Below are 25,292 nucleotides of genomic sequence, written 5' to 3' on the forward strand. Positions count from 1 at the left end.
TTCCCTTCTTTTCCAGATCCCAGTAAATGGTCTGCGTTTCTGCCTATTGGCACTCAAAGCGCTTTACACTGCTACTCATACACCCATTCACACTCACAATCACACACACACACCAATGGGGGAACTGCTATGCAGCTAGCCAACTCTCACCGGGAGTTCAGTTTCTTGCTCAAGGAGACTTCGACAACTGCAAGATTGGTGGACAATCTCCCCATTCTATGTTCTTTCCTTACACCTTTTAAAGTTTAATATTGACCTCCTACAATGCCTATGTGAGCTGGAACCCAGATGAATTTGTATGAACTTTAGTACTGCAGAGTGAATCAACAATGCTTCCATCAGTAAGTCTTGCCGATACCTTGATATACCGACTCTAAAGCTGGACAAAGCAGAGACAGACTCACAGTATATCAGAACCACGTTAGGTTTTGCTTGCTGCACCCAGTCAAAGGCTGCCGCAATAGTATAACCTTAACTGTGTACACACTCAGAGTTAATGTCCTTCAGGTGATATCTACCCCCTGGAATGGGACTGTAACTGCAGCACAGATGGAGCGGCTCAGAACTGCTGCCTTCAGCTGCCTGTCAGGGAGATGTTGCCTAAATTTTATTTAGTTCTCAGCTTTTTATCAGCAGACCCCCTTCTCCTGTATACATTTCAAAATACCCGCCCCCATTTAAGCCCCTTTCATGCAAATCCAAGGTACAACCACAAGATGGTGCTTTGCTCACAACTCACATTTACACATAAACCATTACCTAAGCTGTAGGTGTCACTACCATAGACACAGCATGTTTTACATTTACATTTAGTTATTTGGCAGACACTCATCAAAAGGTACAAGGCAGCAAAAAGTCAAAGAGAAAACATCATCAGACATCAGAAGTTGTGTTTTCATTTAATGAGATGCAAGTGTAAAAAAGAGCAGAAAGGAACTTAGTTTATTGTTTTCCCAAGATTTAAATTCATGGGATGGTGTTGAAGAGTTCTGTTTTCAGCAGGTGTTTGAATATTGGGAGTGAGGTTGCTAAATTTGCAGAGTTTGTAGCTCATTCCACCATCAAATATCGCGCAGCTGAAGTGTCACTTTTATTTGTTTACACTAAATTATTAGTTGTTGGAATTGTAAAGATGCCACTACTGTTATCATTCTCATACTTTAACAGTTTAAACCCTTGAAATCAATTTTATTTCGAATTTTGACATTAAGTAATGTATTTCTTAGTTACACAAAAAATAGCAGTAGCATAATGGTATAGCTTTGTTTTATGCTCATAATTGCTAAAACTTGTAACACATTTTGACAGGTCAAACACAGATTTTACCCTGAACTTGCATTTCAGATATTTTTAATTAGATGACATTGCTGTTTGCCATAAATAGTTTCACAGGCTAAAACAGTCTGCACCAGAATGGACTGTGTGTTGGTGGTTTTCTCTCTCCATTTTTATATTTATATTTTAATATATATTTTTATTATATTGTATTTTAATTTAATATATAATATATAATATATTTAATATATTGTAATTTAAATAGTAACTAGTACAGATAAGCAGAACAATAGGTCATTGCTACTACCAAGCAGCCCTCCCCCATTTCTACGTGCAGGGCTGATTTCTGTCAGGGCTATCAGATTGGGGATGGTGAGAGTTATACTGAATACTATTTGAACCAACCCCTGCCCCCACAGGAGCAGTTCTCTTCCTGTATATGCAAATAATCTTTGATTTGATTTGTGTTTATTTATTTAAAAAAAAACTTCAGTTTTGACAATTTCTGCTTAAACTTTCCATAAATTATGACAGGAGTCTGCAGATTAATTAACGGACAAATCTGAAAAATAAAACCTTATTTTCTGACGGTTTCACTGTGAGAACGATCCAAAGCACAAATAAACACATTTCTTTTTTTCTTAGATATAATGGCTCAGAAAACCGAATGAATGTCCTGTTTCTTGAAAAAAAAACGACTTCTCTTTCAGCCACTCTCACTTCTTTTCCATCTGCCCAACTACATTATTTTTTCCTTCCTCTGCTCACACGTTTGCCTGTTTTATCTCCTTTCCTTAACTTCCTTTCTTTTCCATGTGGTAAAGAACTGTTCTGCCAAAAGCTCTCCCCACAGTTCTCTGCCAGATTGTAATTATTTCCTCCTGTTTGGAATCCTGACCTCTCTGCTCTGCTCTTGGTCTGAGGTCTGGTCATTTGTTTATCCCTGTCTATTAAGTTCTGTGTGACAGTGCTTTGTTATATTGTTTACAGTTTCTGATCAGTCGCTGTATGTCTCCTCTTCAGTTTATTGTTTAGCCCTGGTGTAAGAGTTGGCCCAGGGGTTGAGACACACAAGCAGGGAGGCAAGAGTATACTTCACTCAGTCTGAGATTTTTTTACAGTGAACCAGACAAACAGCAGTTGTGGATATGTGGAAAACTATATACAAAAATAATAAAACCAAACTATAAAAATTAAACTCAACAGAAAAGAAAACTAAGCTAGGTCCATTGCTAATAGGCAACATTTGAACTGCAACAAATCAAAGTTTCTCAAGGGCATTCTACTCTGGGCCATATATACCTGAAGACAAACCACTAATAATTAATACAACCTATAGAAACAATATAAACCTCTTTCCTATATTATTCTAATTTATCTCACCAGGAGAGTATTTTTTAACTAAATTAAATAAATCGTTTTTTTTGCTGTTATGTAGTTTCACAATTTCTCATATTTAACCGTCCAAATACTACATATGTATGTCAACATATACAGTATCTGACAATATATAGCACAGGCAAATGACAACATCACTGGTTGTAAACAGCTTTTAACTGCCTGTGATTGATAAGCTTTCTGGGCATTCAAGCGGCAGAAATTCCAGTTTTTCATACAGTGTTTGTAGTCTTGACAGTGTCACCTTAGGCACTCTGATATAGGCTAAGATTCTTTGTGAATAATTTCTATTTTTTCTATGATCTAGTCTCGGAAATAGGAAATTCTTAAAAAACATAATTTTAGGAGTTTTCCTGGAATTTCATTACCGTAAGTACCTCTTTGGACTTAGAAAGCTTTGTGAATATGGCACCTGGTTGCTAAATCGGCTTTTATAATCACATTCATGGTAGATTGAAAACCTTGTGTTTTGTTAGCTATTTTATGCTCATACTTCTAAATATTCCTAGCTGTACACTGTAGACAGATTATCCCACATTTGGTACAGCTGTTAGTGGTGAACCAAGGAGTCCATATTAGCCATCACGCATATAAAGTGCAGAATATTGACACTGGTACCTACCCCTGGCAGGATCTTCTTGTTGTGCAGAGCATTCTGTGCTTCCAAGGCTGATTTGCGAGTATAGTATGTGATAAAACAGCAGCCTGCCAGAAAATGAAAAGACACATGACACAAACTTTGGTGTGTAAGCTCATACTCTATGTATCTATGACCCCAAGTCAAAAAAAGTTGGGATGATGTAAAACGTAAATAAAAATAGAATGCAAATTTTTTGCGAATCTCATCAAACCAAATTTTATTCACAAGAACATAAACAACATATCAGATGTTGAAACTGAGCCTTTTTACTATTTCATGCTAAATATTAGCTCATTTGAATTTGACGGAAGCAACACATCGCAAAAAAGTTAAAACAGGCTGGTGTTTACCATTGCGTAATAACCCCTCTTCTTTTAACAATTGTCTAAAAACATCTGGGAAGTGAGGAAACCAGATGCTGGAGCTTAGGAGAGGAATGTTGTCTGATGTAGAATTCTAGTTGCTCAACAGTTGTGGTCTACTGTTGCTGGACACTAATGCCCACTGATAACATCAGAGATGCAGGCTTTTGAACTGTGTACTGATAACAAGCTGGATGGCCCCTCTCCTCTTTAGTCCACAGGACACAGCATCCATAATTTTAAAAAAATAATTTCAAATTTTGATTACTCTGATCACAGCACACTTTTCCACCTTGCCTCAGACCATTTTAAATGAGCTTTGGCCCAGAGACCACAGTGACGGTTGTGGATTGTGTTCAGATACTTAATACAACTTTAACTTACATTTGTGGATTGCTGATTAAACTTTGTAAATTGAAAAACTCCCTGTAACTGAGGAAACTGCCAGCAGAGCCAGGCTCAGAGGGGGCAGCCACATGGCTGGCCTGTTTTTAATGCAGTTCTGTCTGAGCCCAAAGACCACGCGCATTCAGTTTTGACCTTCAGCCTTGTCCCTTGTGTGCAGAGACTCTTCCTGATTCTCTAAATCTTTTCATGATATTATGTACTGTAGATGGTGGGAACTTTATTTTGAGTAAATTTTTTCTGAAATCGTTCCTCAATTTTTAAACGCAGTTTGTCGCAGATTGGTGAACCTCTGCCCAACTTCACAGTGGAGAAGCTCTGCCTCTCTGAAATGCTCCTTTTATAGTCATAGTCATGTTACTAACCTGTTGCCAATTAACTTAATTAGTTCTCAAATGCTCCTCCATTTGTTTTTTATATTTGGCAATTAGTTTTCAGCCTTTTGTTGCCCCCATTTCAACTTTTTGGAGATGTGTTGCTGCCATCAAATTCAAAATGAACTAATATTTTGCATGAAATGGCAAAATTTCTTTTTCAACATCTGATAGGTTTTTGTGTTCTATTGTGAATAAAATATGGGCCAATGAGATTTGCAAATCATAGCATTCTGTTTTTATTTACATTTACATATCATCTCAACTTTTTTAACATTGGGGTTGAACATGAAAGGCATGGAAGGATCCACAATACTTTAGCAGAACCAGAACTATGCAATGATGTGCTTAATAATCTAAATCCCCTTTCAGACATGCAATGGAATTCTAACATTATACTGACTTTGTAATTAAATTCATCTTTATTTATGTAGCACCAATTCACAACAGTGTCATCTTAAAGCACTTACATAATAAAGTCAACACTACATGATATGTTGAGTAAACTCAAGAATTCCCTTTGAGTGAGTTCTAGGCAACAACATAAATGGAAAAGCTCCCTGTAACTGAGGAAACTGCCAGCAGAGCCAGGCTCAGAGGGGGCAGCTGCATGGCTTGCTGATTGGGCTAAGTGAAAGAAATGAAAAGAGCAACAAGAAATAACAACAAAACACTGGGCAGGTTGGAAGGATCAGTAGCTGCACACTGGAAAACACACAGTTCCAAAGCCGGCAATATCTGCAGCTGTAATAGAGAGATTCAATTCAGATTTTATGGGAAGACAATGGAGAGAAGCTAGTGAAGGAGAAATATGATCTCTCGTTAATTTCAGTCAGTAGTCTTGTTGCACCATTTGGATTAATGGAAAGCTTTTACAGAGTTAGTAGAACATCACAAAATTAGGACATTACAGTAGTCCAATCTAGAAGTAACAAACTATAGTCTAGTTTTTGGTCAAATATTGTCGCTGTGGCGACCCTGAACTCACGGGATAAGCCGAAAGGAGAGTAGTAGTATCCTTTGCAAATATGTCATTGGCAGGATCACCAACCTAACTTCCCCCTTGAAGACTTTTTTTTTTGCAGCCACTTCCTGGTCCCGTCACATTTTCCCCCACTTTATTAATCACCGGCAATTAGTATCACCTGCTCTCACCATTCTGTTTAAATACCTCCTCAGTTACCTCGCAGCTTTCCAGCGTTCATCGAAATCATCTTTGCTTTCTACGGTTCTGACCACGCTCCGTTTTTGAACTGACTCTGCCTGCTACTTTGGTTATGTGAGTAACTGCTCTCTATTGAATGAATGAATGACCAGGATTATGAGTCACATAATTCACAATCCCTTGTAACCACGTGATTATACGGTGAACATTTATCACGTCATGCCATACGTTTTGATAATTACGTTTTTTACCAAGTTATGTAATTATCTACTTCTACGCTAAAACTGAAATCCGACTGCTGTCCGTCATGTGTTCAAGTTACCTGTATCAAGGACTTCACCAGATGAATATCCACATTCATGTGTACCATTTGTGGACCAAGACATTATCAAGTACCAAGGACGCCGCTAAGTAAATATCCACTGTGTACCTGCTCACAATGCGCCTCAGGTAGCACAGAGGATTACTTCCACGCCACCTGGGTCTGCAACCCAGTGCATTCTTTCTGGCAAAGAGACAGTCATGTATCCTGAGCTGCAGAATCCCCACATCTCCATCCCTCTGTTTGCTTGGAAACATCTCAAAAGTTGGTCATCTCCAAATATAATATAAAAACCCAGTACTCATCTCTTTGACAATCACCAAGAAAATCTTTCAAAACTGGAAATCCAAAAGCTTACTACATATCAGTCACTGGACAAATCTTCTCACAGAACAAATAACCATAGAGAAAACATCAGCTACATACAAAAACAATACAGCAAACTTCAATGAAGCTTAGAACCCATTCTTAGAATATTTTCACTTAAACAAAATGCCTGGGACATCTCCACACACATTTATATAGGCAATATTAAAATTGCCTATATAAAAGAGTCCATGTGGAGAGGATTGTTGTGGAAGCCATGTGTGCAGGCTGAGGAGTCTGGAGAACCATCCAACACCATGACCCAGCATAAGAATTGGGCCAGAGATGAAGAAATGTCTGTCATGATAACCCTCCAGTGAGCTAAAAAATAAGAAAGTCAGTTTTAGCAGTTGGACTGTTGGCATTTGGGGTCCAAGTGTTTTTTGCCTGTTTTTCTGTCAGTGAAGTGGGCTCCAGGAAAGCAAAACGTTTTAACTGATTGTAAGCAGACCAATTTAAAGATGGATTTGCCAATTATCAGCATGGTAGGATGAGGAAGACTTGCACGCTGTGGTGGACAAGCGTGTTAAGGAGCAACATGCGAATTCCTATCTAGAGCCACAATAATGGTGACACGCCTGGTCTGGCAAGGCCCTGGCATCATGCCCTGAATGCAGTGCTTATATAGTGCTTTTCCACCTTATTGGTACCCAAAGAGCTTTACATTCCTTCTCATTCACCCATTTGCATTCACAATCATGTACACTCACAAATCGGTTGGGTTCAGCATCTTGCTCGGGAACAGTTCAATATGTGACTGGAGGAGCCAGGGATCAAACCAACAACTCTGGGACTGGTGGATGACTCTTCTACCTCCTGAGCCACGGTGGGAGGTGGAGCGGCCACCTGTGGGGAGCATGGCTGAGCTGTCAGGCATGTCAGGAGACAGGCAGTCAGAGGGAACCAGTGTAGCACCATTACTGCTCCGCACTCGGGAAGTTGGCTTTTCCAGCTCCTTGAACCTGCTATCCAGCCGGACACTGGAGAAGGTAGTTCCGATGGACTATTCCAGCACGGTGGACTGGTTGTCTGGTGACCAGATGAGGTGCAGCGGGTGTTGTTTACCAGGAGTGTTTACTCCTTTCATTTTTCCTTTAAGCTGGGATCCAGGCCTTCTTTGACAGTGGTAAGGAGCAGGCCATTAGTCATCCGACAGGGCCAGAGTCCTGCTCCAGTTGAATTGACTGTTCATTCCATGTAACTAAAGGTGTTTAAAGCTGTGATATGCTTCGCTTGGGCTTTGGCAGCTTTGAAAATTCCAAGATAAGTTCAATATTTTTGCTTAGTTCATTTTCCAAATGTTTGCTAGTCTATTGTAGCTGTGTGAATACATGTTAGTAATTTGCAAAAACGGCAACTGACAGACAGATGAAGGTCCAAACAAACCCACTAAAACCCAGGTCCAAATAAAAGCTATTAAAAGTACTAAAAAAAGACTGTTTACAGAACACATAAAACAAATTTGTTTGTTAAAACACACTAAATAAGGTCTTTGTAGGGTTTTTTTTTGTCCTCAAAGTTGTTCTCTGTAGTAAATTAGTTTTCTCAGAGCTGTTTTCAGCATGTCAGCTCTGTCTGCCATCTTTTGATGCATTCATATTCCTCTCTGCCTATCTTGGACCCGCTTAGCCTAATGCTGTTTTCTATGTGAAAAGTGTAGCATTTCATGTGAACCTGCTTTTGTGGACAGACTGGGCATGTGTTCGGGCAGTGTTCACTTGTGCACTGAAAGTCAGCCTATTTAAAATTAATAAGGGGTCAAAACATCAAGGCAACCATGTCATATTTTACTACCACCTCTACTAAATGAAAAAAGACAAGAGTAAAGCAAAAGATTGTCAATGCACCTTCACCTAGTACAAATGTTACTTTGTCAACCGAATTAACATCTTGTACTAACAAGATCCAAGTCCCGACTTCAGGGATCTCATACATATGACAATGTTTCAAACTCTGCCTAATAATCAGCGAAAGTTTTCAATACTTCCAAAGCTCTAAAGTAAAATATAGCTGTCAATAGATATTCAGTGGAATTAGCTTTGCAAAATGTCAACAAATATAAACTGAGCCTCGCTTTAGGCTATAAAGCGAGGTTCAGTTTGTAGCACACAGTGTTACTTATTGTCGTCTCAAATAGCGACAAAGTAATAATCACTATAGATTTTCTACAGATCCTAATCGCCTGATCTTGAGAAATTATTAAACCTTAAATATTAAAAGTGTTCACTCCAATGAAGAGAAACAGCACGTGTTGTATTGCCATAAATACAGAAGTTGCAGCCTTCATTGGCCTCATATTTAGTCTATATGTTCACATTTTAGAATACTAAATATGATGAATTATGTAGTTATTAAGTTACAGTGGATTAAGTTCTATGCTCTGTTCTGCTTAGCCATATTCTTGTGTCTCTAACCCTGGCTTTTTATGTCACAGTCTCTGTTCTTGGGTCCACTTTTGTACCAATCCTTCTGATAGACGTCTACCAAATTGCTTGCTATAGCCTTCAAATAGCCTTCAAATTTATCCATACTTATATAAGAAAAAAGTATAAACCCTGAAAAGGGCATGGTAAAACCTTTACCTTGTTTATTTTAAACCATTCTTGAGTTGACTTTGCTTGTGCTCTGGATCACTGACTACTTGAATGAGCCACTACCTCTTTATTTTTAGCATTTTGACTGATGGTAGGAAAACAGCCCCCCTTCTCCAGTTCACTCGTGGGGGTGTATACATTCCAAAGTAACCCATATTTAAGCCCCTTTCATGAAAGTCCAGGGCACCACCAAAAAGTGGTGTTTGGCTCAAAAAAACAAATTTAAACATAAACTACTGCTTGACCTGTAGGTGTTACTACTGAAGACATTAAGGGTGGAACAAAAGTAAAAATAGATCCACTTCTTGCAGGAGAGTTTAATGTTAGGGGGATTTTCTTGTTAGCACTAGGGGGTGAAATCAACTGAAATTCACTCCACAGTGACAGAAAATTACTCACAGAGAGGTAAAAGAATGAACCAAAGCTGTAACTCAGACCATAAACCAGAATGCAGAATTGGGGGAAGATAACTAAACTACAACTGTGCTGGGAAAACAGGGAAACAGGACACATACATATGGGGAAAATATCCGATAAAATAGCAACTAACCAAAGAGGGGTACACACATACTAAACAACCAGGATCAGGACTAGCAAAAGAATAAAGGTTGTGTACACACAGGGTTCAGACAGAACCGTAACTAATATCATCAAGACACACTAGTGAAAAGGTAAATGAACAGAGCTCTAAATCGAGGCTGACAGACATGGATAAATAAAACAGACAAGTACAAAAACAGGGAACAGGCAGAACAGTGATACAGTAGTGCAAACTGGGAAAAGATTTGTGGACTTGCTGTCCAGAGAGATGCAACGCAATGTTAACAACAAGGACAAATTGGCAGGAAACTGAGGGGAAAGCTTGGTTCAAAAAGGACAGGGGAGCAGGTGAAAATAATTAGGGGCTGATGACACTAAAGACAGAAAGTAGGCAGAGGGACTACAAAATAAAAGCTGGAGACAGGAAGTAAAGCTGGGACAAACAGGAACAAACTAAACACGGGACAGAATCGTGATATATATTGTGATGAAACAAAGAAGCTCACTAAAGTCTATGTAGTCTGTAAGAACTGTCTTGGAAAACTAAAATACAACCATAACACAACCAACATGCATGTTCACCTTTCTTGCCATCATCCTGATTTATGTGAGAAAACAACAAAGAACATTCACCTTCCCTCTGCCAACACTAGATGTTATTTATAAGGCAAAGCTCCTTTTTCATGGCCAAGGGTGCTAATATTACAAACTCCAATACCACAGCTAGTGGGAAAATAAAGGTTTTCACAAAATGCTGCAAACATTGGAGCCAAGGTATAAAATCCTGATTCAAAAATGTTCACCCAAAAATAGGTTGAAGCTCTGTACACACAGAGGAGAGAGAAGGTAGAGAATGCTTTTTTAAAAAAAAAAAATTATAATAAAAATAAGTTACACTTATAACCCTAATTTATATATAAATTATATTTATATATTATATAGTATTTATAATTTATGATGCCAACAAACTGGAACTTGCTGTGGGTGGTTTGCTTTATCAGATTCAAACTTAAATATAAAACAAAATACAGTATAATTTATTTTCGCTAATCTGTGGACTTGTTTCAACAGCACAAAATTATATTGTCAGATCTAATGTCACTGCTCTGCATGGTAAACATTACATGCATCCAGTTTCAGGTCGTGCCCGTGCACACACCTCCAGCGCAAAGAGGCAACGAAAGAGCAGACAAGAGAAATGTGCACTTCAGTTGTGTTCATACATAGTCCTTCCTATAGGTGTGTGTATGTGTGACCGTGTTTGTGTTATAGAAAATGGCTGGCTTGCATGCTTGTTCGATTGTAGAAGAAACACTGAAGGAGCTATGCTACCTCGTGAGGCCTAAATAAGAAGGCACACACAGAAACCATCATATTTACACTGAATAGGCATTTTGAGTCCATAATACTGGAAATTAAATTGCATTCATGAACTGTGGAAATTTGATTCCAGACCAATTGGAATGATATTTTCATGCTGTACTGAGTAGATTTGCCCACATAAAGTTGAAAAAAACTGCATCTAGTAACAGCAACGTGATCAGAGAAACTCTTGAACAATGATTTCAGAAATAGGTTATATTAAGAGAAACCCCTGCAGGTTTGAACCAGTGAGCTCATACATATGAGTACTTTGCCAATGATTAACCACTGGACCACAGCAATGCTTCAACAGAGACAATAAAAATTATAAGGCCAGTGGCTGCATCCCGCTGCTGTTGTCTCTGAGACAGGGAGAGAGAGAATGGCCGATTGGGGTAGAGACTAAATGAATAGAGGGAGCTGTGTTAATGTAAACAAAGCAATAAATCTGAGAAATAAAACATTATATTCTGATGGCTTCACTGTGATTGTGTTCCAAAGCACTAATAAATATGAACACACCTCCACCTCTCAGCTCTGCTGGTGTGTGTAGCCAGCGTTAATGTTAACAATCCAGATCGCTGACAGAAAAATAAAAAGCTACAGTACACTGAGGGTTTGTGATATTATCTGAACTTTCTGTCCATATCATCCCACACTGTGCAGTATCCTAACACTAATCACCGCTTCAACTGGCAGATCACCACAGCATTGTAACAGGATACTAAGGAGGTGGTTTAGGGGCGGCAACAAGGCAGGTCATTGCGTAGAAACTGTTTGGGAGAAACCGTATTGGATATGTATCGCATCTGATTCTGTTGGGAATCATGCAGCAGTTTTAGGCTGCTCCATCTGTTGGGTTACAACAGAGACAAACTTTTGTGTGTTGCAAGCTTACCTTTGCTCTGTGGTGGACTCTGGGTGCGGTCTCTGAGAACATTAATCTCATAAACTGCTCCATAGGGCTCAAATAGTTCCCGAAGCTGCTCCTCAGACCAGGATCTTGGAATCTGTCCCACAAACATCTTAATGGCATCAACATCTGGTTGGTCAGGATGGTCTAGAGTCCCATTCATCTTCTTCCCACTACCAAGACAAAGTATCAGTGCTTAAGATGGAACTTCAACCTGTTTAACTGCAACAATTCATCCTGCTGGTTGATGTGTAATGTTGAAAATGAGTGACCTACAATATACATACATCGATTACATGATGACCACCTGTACAATTTAATGCAATGCAGTTCAGTTTAATACAGTGGCTCTGCCATGACTTTTACCTTTACAAGATTATAATTTCTCATTTTTATTTTAAAACTGTCTGAACTGTGATAATTCTACTCTGGGTTTATTGTTGACATCAAAGTGGGTAGTGGAGTCATACTAGAGTGCATTTTAAGAAGAGTTAGTTCTAATGTTTTGGCCACATTATGCATTTCGGACATCAACATTAGTTTCAATAAATATTCTTTTTAATATACAGTATATTTAGTACCTTAAACATTTTTTCCGTATGTAAATACATGACCTGTCGACAACAGGTAAAGTTGTTACTACATTTTTATTTACAGTAAAATATAAAAATATTGTTTCTATTGTTTGTATTGGTGAATGACCACTTATATAGTGCTTTTATCCAAAGCGCTTTACAAATTTGCATCTCATACACACAGACACACAGACACACACACACGTCCCCCTTCAAGACTTATTTTGCAGTCACTTCCTGTTCCTGGTCCCTTTCGCATCCATTCCATTTTACTAATCACCGGTAATTATTAACACACCTCCTCAGTTCCTTTACCAAGCTGCCAGATCATCTGCAGTTTTATAGCGACTTTCCAGTCCTCATCAAATTCATAATTGCTATCCACGATTATAAGTACTGTCATCTGGCCCGGAGGAATTAAGATTCTCACGAGTTCTTGTAACCAAATGATTGTAAGCAGAAGATTTACCACGTCATGTCTATGCCTTAATCATGCCATGTTCACGCTTTTACCAAGCCATGTGATTATCTGGCTACTACTTTATACGGAGCTCAGACGAGTCTCCATCATGTGATCAAGTATTCCATGGTTACCTGTATCAAGGATTTCACCAAGTAAATATCCACTGAAAGGATTCTCATGTATACCAATGTTAGAAACCAAGTTTATGTCACGTAATAGAATTATGGAATCTAGAGCTTAGGGACTTCTTTATTGATTACACTCAAGGTGTCTGTGACCAGAAATTGGCGAATTTGCCAGGACAATTTGGTGTCGTGAACAGGACCTTTGAACGGCCACTGGGGAAGTGAGTGAACAGTAGATTGCTGGTGCCCTGGAAAAGAAACAAACTCCAGCTTCAACCTCGGCTGCAAGAATAAGTGAGAGATGGAGGGCTGAACACATACCTCCTCTAATTGCTGTCACCAGATTCACAAACTCAAAATTAATACTGGTCCACAAGGATACCGGGTGAGTCGTAAGGAACTTTCTAAATTAATTCTATTGAGCTTATTGCCATTCTTGGTTGAGTTAATCTAATTGAATCAGGCGACTCCTAATCAGTGAGGAGGATAAAGGCATTGATAGTTAGGTGTGATTACCTTACAACTCCTAGTTGGTTGGGGAGTATAAAGGACAACTATTAAGTTTGACAAAGGGGCCAACAAACAGATAGCTCAAATGAAAGGGAGCTTAGGTATCCTCACCCTCAAAGACACATCTGTGTTGAAGAGCATTGCACAGGCTTCCCATAGGCAATGCGGGAAGTAAAGGGGGCTGGACCCTCAAGATCCGATTGTTGAGATTATGAAAACCAAGTATGGGGACAAAAGTCTTATATGTCTGGAAATTTGAACTGAGGAGTTTGGTTTTCCTCAAGGTGGTTCCTCCCTCCTCAAGGTGGTTGGTCTATTATTGGTGGTAGTTTCAGCTTAGTAATCACCAAGCGTTCACACCTTTGACCTAACAAAGACACACAAATTAATTTGGTTTCAGCTGTAGCCAATTAAGAACATATATGAGGCACCTGTTGGGCTGGAGTGTCAGCCCTCGTGTTCAGGACCTTGTGCAAAGACTAGTGAGTCTACCTGCACGCGTCCACCGAGGAAGGATATCAAAACGCACTTTATTTCCAACTTTCTTTACAATCTTCTGTTCTTTACTTTGCTTCACATTAACCCTTTCTACTCCAGAAAGCATTTTTCTTAGTTTTATCATTTGTTTTCAGCAGATCCCAGCAGAAGCAGGACATGGCGTCCTACTAGAAAACGATATGTTTCTCACCCAGTTTATCACCAGCCTGTTTTTCTCTTGCCCTGTGGAACTGCCAGTCTGAAGTGAACAAGGCTGACCAGCTCTTGCTACACAGTCAGCTGTTCATATACTTGCACTTACAGAAACCTGGATCACGCCACAGAACACGACTTCATCCTCGCCCGGAATTGCACCACAGACAACATTTTCGTCACTCCTCTGCATTTATCGGATAATTTCTTTATTCAACTCATAGTATTCATCCCTGGACCCTCACATTCACCCACCACACTTGTAACATTCCATCGTAACCTCAGGTCTCTCAACCCGGACTGATTCTCTTCGCTGGTCTCCGCAACTCTGCCCCCAACAAAGGACCTCTCAATCCTCGATGCACATGCAGCCACGGACTGCCTCTGCAATAAACTTTCATCTTGTCTGGATTGTCTCTGTCCCATGTCTTCGAGACCCGCTTGTCCCTCAGCTTCTAATCCGTGGCTCACTAACTGGATCGATGAACTATGCACCACGCACAGGAGTGCTGAGAGGAAGTGGCGCAAATCCAAGACTCCATTGGCCCTTGCTGAGTATCAGGATCTGCTGGGATCTTTTTTCACAGTGTCATCAGGGCAAAGACTGAATACTACCAGGAGAAGTTCAGCAACACCTCAGACACCAGAAATACTGTTCTCCACTTTTAAATCACTCATCTACCCACCTCCACGTCCGCCATTTACCTCTCTGACTGCTGACGACTTTGACGACTTCTTTACTAAGAAGGTGGCAGCCATCAGCTAACGCTCCTCCAGACGATGACATCCAACTAACTTCTTCCAACACTTCATTGCTCTCATCATTTTCAACTCTGACTGAGGATGATGTATCCACCCTCCTCCTTTCAAACCATCCGACCACCTGCTCTCTGGATACGATCCCTTCCACTCTTCTTCAAACAGTTGCACCCACACTAATGCCAGCTATTAGACAAGTCATCAACACATCTCTCACAACAGAGACTTTTCCAACCTCATTCAAGCAGGCCCAGATTACAACACTGCTCAAGAAGCCTTGATCCCACCGTTGTGGAGAATTACTGGCCTGTCTCCGTTCTTCCATTTCTGGCCAAGACAATGGAACAATTAGTCTTCAATCAACTCTGACTTTCTTTCCAAGAACAACTTCCTTGATTTCAACTAGTCTGGCTTCAAGAGGGGTCACTCCTGACTGTCATGGAATCTCTCCGAGCTGCAAAAGCCACAGGTCAGTCTTCTGTCTTAATCCTACTTGATCTATCTTTAGATTTGACACTGTGAACCATCAGATCCTCTTGTCCACACTCACAACTTTCAAGCTACAGTGATTGTCCCCACGAAGTCGGCCAGAAATCTAGGGGTCATCATTTATGACCTTTAAGAACCACATCTCCTCAGTCTCTAGGGCAGCAGATTTGCCCTCTACAACATCAAAAGATCAGACCCTACCTCATGGAATATAGAACCCAATTCATTGTACAGGTGCTGGTCATATCTCGTCTTGATTACTGCAACGCTTTAATGGGGTTACCGGTGTCCACAATCAAACCCTTGCAGATGATCCAAAAAGCAGCAGTTCACCTCATTTTTAAACAGCCAAAAAAGACCCATGTCAAACCATTCTTTAGATCTCTACACTGGCTTCCTGTAACTGCTCGCATCAGGTTCAAAGCTCTGTATCTTGCTCACAAGGTGGTTAACTCGACAGCTCCTGCTTACTTCAACTCACTCATTCAAGTCTACAATCCTTCCCGCCCGCTGTGGTCTGCCAACAAAGGATGTCTGGTGGTCCCAGTACCGCACAGAAGACACTAAGCAAAACTTCCGCAATGATTCCACGATGGTTGATCAAGCTACCACTCAGGAAATTCACTCCCAATGTTCAAAATACTGCTGAAAACAGAACTCTTCCACATCTTCCTATGCACTTAAATCTAGGCAATCTAATCTAGTAGAAGGCAATCTGCTTGCCTTGTACCTCACTTGTAAGTCGCTTTGGATAAATGTGTCTGCTGAATGAAAATGAATGTAAATGAAAACCGAAGTAGAGAATAGAGAGAGAAAACTAGTGCAAAATCTCATGACTACTGCACAACACAGAACAGATATTGCTGCAGTAGAACGACCAAAAACACATAGAACACACAATGGGAGTATATGGTGGCGGTATGTCTCTCCAGACATTACAATGCTGAAACTGGACAGCTACTTGGACTCCTGCCCATCAGTGCCTCCACAACCAGTTCAAGGAGCAGAAGGAGGACAGCATCCACAACCTGATTCAACCACCTCTACGCTATCATCTTTACCTACTTCTGGGGCATATGGTTTGTCAGGCCAAATGCAGACCAGATCAATGAAAGATGAGCCACAACAAGCAGAATTTAATGCCACTGTGGTTGAAGTGGCTGGTCTAGCGGGCTTGCAGCTTGTGTTCAGGGCTTGGACTGATGAAGATGTCCATGCAGTGGGCTAGGACCTGCCTAATCCAGCTGAGACTGTTGATATTTCTGCAGAGGAACTTCAAACGTTCTGCAGAGACTTTAGACCTACTGGAGCAGAATTAAGACGGCTCTTGACAATGGAAGCAAATGTATCAGATCTGCAGAAGATCACGGCGAAGCTGCCACAGACGGACTGCAGATGACTGAACCCAGACTGGGACCACGTCAACAATGCTGTATACAGGGAGGCTGTCAACAATGTGGCAGAAGAATTCAAATTCAAGGTTTCCAGTAAAAATTTATATGATAAAAATAACAGCTTGTAAACAACGTGAAGATGAGACTGTTGATGATTATCTACACCACCTGACAAATGTGTTTGATACTCACAGTGGTACTGAACACCCAACATACTAAGATTATTCTCCTTGGTCATGGGAAACCCACCTCATAAATCACTTTGTGTGATTTATGAGATTTGTGAGAGAACTTTTGCCTGACACTGCTGCAGGGGTGGCAAGACCTGCATAGGTGTAGATAAAGTAGTTAGATTGGAAGAAGTCAGAAGAAATGCCAAACATGCTTAGATTCAGTCTCACAAGAAGAAGAAAAGCAGGGAACCGAAGACTCCACGAAAACTCCACCTGGTAACTGTTACACTGCTAAACATGGTGTCAGTGGGAAAACGTCATGGTGAACATCGTGGGAGCGGGAGAGGCAGAGGGCGAGGAGCTTGACAAGGCAGATGCCCTGTATCCCAGGATGAGTACCTTAATTGTGGACAGAGAGGACACTGGGCGAGATACTCTCCATCTGTGAAGGTGGAGTGTCCTTATTGACATCAAAGAGGCCACAGGCCCAGAGACTGTCCTGAGAAGTCATCGCCAGCGGTGAACTGACGGGAGGAGGAAAAGCCAGTGCCCCAGGGACAGTTGTTGGAGTCCAGTCAAAAGAAAGGAGGTGAAGCACACACTGACATATATTTGTAATAAAGACATGCTTATACACTCATACACTGATGTGCTCACTAACTGCAATGAAGAAATGCTTGCGCAGACATACACTGATAATGAAAACTGCTTGACAAAGCACACACATGCTGAAATAGATATTGAATTGATTGAGCAATGTGTCCAATATCTGGAAGCTAAATTTAAATAAAATGTGGAAACATATATTCAGTAGTCTGAGGGAAAGGGTGAATTTCCTGAGTACAAATTGAAAATGAATGGCCAAGAGGTTAAATTCTTTTGTGTACAGTTGAGCAACTAGGTCAGTATTAAAAGCAACTGAACTTAAAACACCTCCAAAGAGTCTTAACTATGTGTATAGTGTAGGTGTTTCACAAGAAGAGCATTTGACTCAGCCATTGTCTTGTGTCTCAAGATCGATCCTACAAACATGCATTCATGTTGTCAAAATTGTGCCCCGTTTTATTAGGACGTGATTTCATTGATGTGGACATCAGAAGGAATACAAGTCTGTAGTAAATCGGATTTGCAAACACATAGCATGGTGAAGTACAGTCATGATTCTTTGTTACATTACAATGGAAGCTTCAGCAGTCTGCAGCAGTAAAGTTACTTTCACATGCACGTTCTCTGGTGTCCCCAATGTGCACATATTTCATGTCAGAAGGGGATTTACATTGTACAAGCATGTTTCACATGGCCTTTCTGACGTTCCAAATGCTGTTCCCCACTTTTCATTATCTAAGTTAGAATCAGATGAATCGTCAATTTTAAGCTGTGTTATAAAAAAGTGTTCTTCTGTGCATGATTGGAAACAACTTGAAAAAAACACACCCAAACACACAGTCCTTTTTATCAGGAATAGAGGAACAACCATTCCAGCAGAGAAATGTGTGTCTGACTCCTTGTGGGCAAAACACAAATATGATGTAGGTTTAATAAAAATTGTGAACACCACAATCTAAAACAGGAGGCTATTGATGGAATTACGGCAGTGTTTGAGTCACTTAGAGAGACGGGTGTAATTGTTCTTTGTGACTCTAGTCCATGCTGCCCTCCTATTTTTCCTATAAAAAAGATCAGAAACAAAAGCCAGCCTACTGAGTGGACTGTAAATGCTGCAGTTCAGCATAGAGCTAACAATGTGCCAAAGCCTTACACCAACCTCCTACAAGTCTGATGCTAAGTGGTTCTCGGTTCTAGACTTAGCAAATGCATTTTTCAGTGTGCCTGTTTAACCCGACAGTTAGTGTTGGTTTGCCTTCTGGTTTGGTAACCATTTGTGGACGTGGAGTCGTGTAGCAAGGGTTGCTGTGAATCTCCACAACTATATAACGCTTTGCGTCACAGTCTCCTGGTTCTGCTTTACTGCAGTATGTAAAACGACATCTACATTTGCAGTTCCACATGTGAGCAGTGTGAAGCTGACACATTAGCTCTGTTAAAGCATCTGGCAGAGGAAGGCCATAAAGCAAGCTTGTCTAAGCTTCAGTTTGTACAACAGCAAGTTGTTTTTCTTAGTCATGTCAACACAGCAGAGGGAAAGTTTCTTTCTGAAAAGCGTGTTGATGCTATTCAGAATATACCAAAACTAGTCACTAAGAAACAAATGAGGTCTTTCCTGGGAATGTGCTGCTACTGCAGGAACATTATACCTAACTATGCCACTCTAGAAGCTTCTCACAGTTCATTGATTCAAGGGAAATCACTGGAAGCAGATAAAGCTTTTGTTGATATGAAACTTATCTTGCAGTCTGCTCCCACTCTTGGCCGGCCTGATCCTACACAGCCTTTTGTGCAAAATGTTGATAAAAAACAGCTGTATGACTTCTGTTCTCTTGAAACAACATGCTGATAGAAGTGTTAACCTCAGGTCTCTTACCATCACATTACTCAGGCCAGGCAGCTGAACTCATAGCCTTAACGAAGCATATAAACTGGCAAAAGGTAAGACAATTACAATAAATGTTGACTCACGCTATGCTTTTAGTGTTACACAGGATTTTGCTGCCTTGTGGTGACATAGGATTTACCTAAAATCTGATGGAAAATCCATTCTTCACATGACAAGGTTGCAGCACTTTTATCTCCTCCCAAAAGCTAGTGCTGTCTGTAAATGTGTTGCTCACACTAACGGAACTAATCGTATTTCTCAAGGAAATAATAAGGCTGATGCTGCTGCTATGGCTGCAGCTCGGTTGCCAATTAACCAAGAACCCACTCTTTTCCATGATGACTGTTGATTTTCCACCTGTTTCACTCACTGTTATGTATAATCTTTCTCTACTTCACAGGAGAGACAACATTGGAGAGCTTGTGGTACTATGCTCAAGGATGATGTTTGGTTGGGCCTTGTAAGGGAAGAAGTGCTTAGGAAGACAGGATTTTAACAAACTGTTAAAAGACAGGGTTTTAACAAACCCAGTCTTCCTAAGCACTTCTTCCCTTATTTTGCTAAATTGTAACATGGCTTTGACCACGTGTCTAAAGGGGGGATGGTCTTGATGCTTACAAAACATTGGTTTACAAAAGGGTTTACTTCCAATGCACAAAAGTCTAACTTTTAGAACTACTGTATATGAGTTAGATGGAGGCACATGATTCGCCCTGAAAGGGAACAGCCGAAAGGAAAAGAAGAAGAAGATATGTGAAGTAAGTGGTTTGAAGTATGTCCTGCAAAACATGCAAATAGTGCCATAGTGGCAAGAGCATTGCTAACTGAAATAGTCCCTTGCTGGGGCTTTTACTGCAAAATATTCCAGTGATAATGGCTCACACACACGCCACCCACTGTAAGAAGGGGCCAGAACCTGTGGATGGCCTCTCGGAGGGCAGGAGCCTCGAGGGAGTCAGAGAGCCAGTCAGAGGAGAACACTCACTAAATGCCTCACACTTATGGTTCTCCCGGTGATAAGGGGGACAAGTGCGATTGGGCATGCTTGCACTTGAGTCCCCAAGCTGTGAAGGAGATAATTGAGTGGGAGTGAAGCAAGAGTGAAAACAACATCATGGAGAAAAGACTGAAACTTCTCATGCCAGGGATATTGCTGGGGTACAACTTAATCCTGTGGACAGTACACTGGTTGAGTCAAATGTCCCCTTGATGGGGGACCTTGTGAAGCAGCTAAAGAAGCCATATTAAAGAATCCAACAGGAAACCTGTGGTTGACTTAATATTGACTTAATCACTGCAAAAGTTCTTCTTGTGTAATGTGTGGAGCAGCAAGACCTCTCTTATTGGCAATTCCTGTCCTGTTTGATGCTGCACTCATCCACCTGTTCAGGGAACCAAACGTGCAGATTTCAACATGACACATGATGGGGTCAGGAGAAATAGCAGAATTGTGTATCAATGGAATCACATACCAAAAAGCATTTTTCTACCTATTGGCATTCAAAGGGCTTTACACTGCTTCTCATTCACCCATTCACACTCACAATCACACACACTCATACACCAGTGGGGGAACTGCTATGCAGCTGGCCAACGCTCACCGGGAGCAACGAAGTTGGGGTTCAGTGTCTTGCTCAAAGACACTTCGACATGTGACCAGAGGAGCCGGGGATTGAACCAACAACCGCTCTACCTTCCTGCATTCTACCTTCCACAGTCGCCTCATATATAGATGAGATTGGTTTTCCTAGAGGGGTGCCAAATGAATACAAAGCCAGAAACCAAATAGTTGCAGGATTTGAGTCTTTTTTTATTCTGGTGGTGTTCTTCTTCTTCTACTTTTCCTTTCGGCTGCTCCCTTTCAGGGGTTGCCACAGCGAATCATGTGCCTCCATCTAACTCTATCCTCTGCATCCTCTTGATTGGATTAATTACATATATTACCACCAACAGCGATTCATAAACCACACCTTCATTAATGTCCTGGCAGAATAGGATGGCACTAGACATGCTCCTTGCTGAGAAAGAACGTTTGTGTGATGTTTGATCATGATGAGACTCATGTTGTACTTTAATTCCTAATAACACCGCCCCTGATGGAAGTGTCACCAGAGCCCTGGAGGGTCTCAAGTCCCTCAGGGAAGAGCTTGTCCTAAACTCTTGTGTAAATACTGGTTGGACTGATAGGACTGACCATAATTTTGCTAAAGGAAAACCTGTTATACTGTCTCTTCTAACGTCTATACTTGTTGAAGTATTTGCAATCCTTGCATTTTGCAGATGTTGTATTATCCCATCTATAAGAGACCTAATAATGCGAGCAACAGAAAGTGCTCTGACTCATCAGATGGCACTCACTGACATAGGATGTGTAGAGAAAAATATTCCTCTTTTACAATCTGATGTTGATTCATACAGAGATTCTGGTGATGAAGATCCCTGTGTGTATATAGGTTTGTAGTATTGTCTATAGATGTCTATGTCAAGCAAAACAGCAATGCCAGAAATTTCGATACAACGTTATGACAATGTACATTGAATCTCTGTGAATTTGTACATATGATGACTACTATTATATGTATTGTGATTAAATTGTAATTAATAGGGGAGTAATTGTGATGGAAAATCAAGTATGAATAAATTAAATGTTTATGTTTTGTCTAATGATAACATTTACTCATTGTACTTATGCAGGATATTTTATAGGGATGTTGTGTCACTTGATTTTATATACATGTTTTTCTTCTGAAGTGTCTGTAGAAGTGCTAAACGTCAGCTATACAGTACATGAGCTTAATGTATGTTGGAAAAGTTACCGTAAAAGGAGAAAGTTGAAGGCAGCAGCCTGGGGAGGTAAATAGTATTCTGCCCAGTAACAGAAGGATATAAATTCATGTTTGACATGTTAAGTCCTTAGAACTGCACTGGATGGAGGCTTGAAACTCTGTTTGTGCCCTTCTCTCTTGCAGAAAATAAAACCTTTAAAGAGATCCTGGATGTGGAAGCTTCTTTATTGATTAGACTCAAGGTGTCTGTGACCAGAAATAATCGAATTTGCCTGGACACAAGCACAGCAGAAGCAATTCTATAGCATACGTAGCCACGGTCCCATTTTCTTTAAATGAGTCTGGAGAGGAGGCAAGTAAATCCCTCTTAGATTTAATAGGGACAAAACCCTGAGAAGCTCTTCAGCAAATAATTCAAATGCGGATGTAGATCTGGAGCCCCTCTCCAGTTCAGCCATTCCCCTTACTCCCGCTCAGCCCGAGAGCAATGACATGGGATTAGCCATGCAGGAGTGTTCAGTGGGAAAGTTTGAGGGTTGCATTTGAAATAACAATCTACATGTCAGCAGAAAGGTTGTGCAAGTCTTGGGGTCTCCGGAGTACTTGGAGGGGCCAAATATGATTCCTAGAGTGAATGGGCGGAGGTGGAGAAGGATTAGTAGAGGGGGCCAGTAACACCTGACTAAGCAATTGGAGATCGAATTGAGATCAGCTTGAATCTTGGCCAGACTGGTGTCATGCTGGGAAAGAGCACCCTCTTCCAGACCTTCCTGCCTGCTGGGTCCATGGTGGCCAGAACGTACTATCAGTCTAATTGGACCCAGAAAAATAATGCAGGAGAGGCAAAGCAGTACATAGTTTATTAAAGAATAAATGTAATGGAGGAACAGGTGGAGTGGCAAGTTGGAGGTAATGGCAGGTAACAGTGTGGAGATCTAAGGGAGAGAGAGAAGGTAAGTAATGACTTGAGCACAGAGATATTATTCAAGGTGACAGAACTCTTAAAGGGAAGTGGGCGAGTGGAGATCCTGTGCAGCGGGGCTGGGAAACTGAGAGGAGAAGAGCCAGCACAGATGAGGGTTTGAGGAAAAGAGGAGAACTAAGGGCGTCTGAAAATATTAGGGAGAAAAGTAACAACTAAAAGTGTCCAACAAGAAATCAGAGGAAACACAACAGTCTTTGGTCTTGAGCGAAATCAATTTCTAGTCCAATGAACATAAAAATCCACTGAAGCACTGTACAGCGTAAAGTCACTTACTACAAAATTTAGCAAGGAGGCAAAGCAGGAGATTCTATGGAACCTCGGGTCTGGCGGCCAGTCAAAAAAACAAACAAAAAAACAGGCAAAACTCGGAGAGAAGAAATAACAGGCAGTTTGATTCACGAGAAGCAGGAAGTCATTCTGGCAGAGAGGAGCCGGTACGCAGGGCATATAAAGTGGAGGCAACAGATTAGGCAACACAACTGAGTTCACCAGGACACCATCACAGCCATGACAGAAAGTAGTAGAGGGATGAAAAATGGAAAGAGCTGGTCCAGATGACATATCCGTGGAGTATTAAGCACATTGTTTAAAATCCTTTGGAAAGTATTCTTTTCCCGTGAGGACTTCGTGCAAGTCTGCTGTTCTGCTTATGGTGAAGTTTGGAACAAGCTCGTCAGCTGAGCAATTATTTAAATAAAATGTTTGTTTTTACTTTCTCTACATTGGATAGGTTATATTATCTTTTTTTGTTTTTTGTTTTTGTTTAGCATTGTATAGCCACTGCTATGTGAAGGGTCAAACTAAATATATATTAGGAGTTAACAATGTGGCACAGACTCATGTTGAACATCCAGAGCAGAAAGAGAGAACATCACATTATCTCTATGGACCATAAAGTACAGTTGCCTTTAATGTCAGGGTTTTCATTTATATGTGTATTCATATTGAAATATCATGTAGCCACAATTTAAAGTACATATTATTATGAAAAGATAGAGGGACTCTGAGCGAATGTCAATAGATAAAGGCCAAGGGTCAAATTCACTGTTGAATATGTGTGATCATCAGCTTGTGTTGCTTGAGAAACTGTAATGCTACTGAGATCAAAATAACCAATTCCGCTTGAGTACTTTGGAAAACCTTTGTCACTTAATGCAATCTGTCAATGACTGTGGATCTGCTGAAATATATGTAGGTTTACAACGTATTCACTTAATTAGCCTAGACTGGTTTTACATGTATCATTTTATTAGGAGAATCCTGTAAGCAGCAGCTTAACCGACACTAACAGACAGCTTAGCTTCAGTCTACTGGGTAAACTATGGTGTTAAAAGCACCTTTTAGATGGACTCCTTTGCATTAAAGCTACAGTTTGTAACTGTTTTAAACATTTTGAAATAGACTTGCAGGATGATTTAACATGTATGTTAATGTGGATGTGTGTTGTGGAAGCTTCTAATGTGTAGCAGTGCAGAAATATTCACTTCTTAAAGCACGAGGGAGCGTTGCCTTACTGACCATTGACTACTAAGAGAAAAGCAACAATTGATTTCTATTGTAATTTGATAACTGTAACTACCACTATTGTGCAGAACAGTTTTAAAGGGAAGTAAGGATGTATCAGAGCAGGGATACAGAGAAATGGGCAGATCAGAAAGAGCTAATTTAGAGTGTCATGTTAGCAATGCACACAGTGTGCATATGTTTTAAAAAAGCACCTGAGACAGAGACTTATCCACGTGAAACAACTGATCCCCGAAGCACAAGAAGAGCAACATAGTGTATATAGTCAAATGCAGTGAAGACTATTCAAAGCTCTACTTTGAAAAATCCAAACAGCCTTTAAGCTGGAGGATGTTCCAGCAACACCTCCGGACCAGAATCAGCAGTGTACCTATGCCTGAAGGACAGAGGACACTCAATTAAAAACAACAATGTTACCAATTTAGACAGAGAAAGCGAATGGTATGAGGGAGGAGTATATGAAGCTTTATATGGAGGAGGACGGATTAAACACAGTCTGTGTCCCATTTTCTATGCTGCCCTTTTATCCATCCTCAGGTTAAATAAGACCACTTTACACACCCATCAAGGAGGCCACGCCGAAAAATCCTCTCCTAGAGGGATGTTGGG

General features: G+C 40.6%; 1 protein-coding gene across 17 annotated transcripts in view; it reads right to left on the bottom strand.

The window, feature by feature from the left end:
- celf1 (cugbp, Elav-like family member 1) overlaps positions 1-25,292 on the bottom strand; it is a 70,170-nt gene that overhangs the window by 42,990 nt on the left and 1,888 nt on the right. For 8 of the 17 annotated variants that reach the window (XM_067492700.1, XM_067492693.1, XM_067492714.1 and 5 more), the window contains exons 2-3: positions 11,702-11,889; positions 3,296-3,378 (exon numbers count right to left, since the gene is read on the bottom strand). In XM_067492700.1, the coding sequence (XP_067348801.1) occupies positions 3,296-3,378; positions 11,702-11,889 (271 nt within the window). Of the gene's footprint in view, positions 1-3,295; positions 3,379-11,701; positions 11,904-25,292 lie in introns of those variants that run through there. The other 9 variants (XM_067492750.1, XM_067492739.1, XM_067492729.1 and 6 more) reach the window with 2 other exon arrangements.

Source organism: Channa argus, chromosome 2, assembly GCF_033026475.1.
Source record: "Channa argus isolate prfri chromosome 2, Channa argus male v1.0, whole genome shotgun sequence".
Classification (NCBI taxonomy): Eukaryota; Metazoa; Chordata; class Actinopteri; order Anabantiformes; family Channidae; genus Channa; species Channa argus.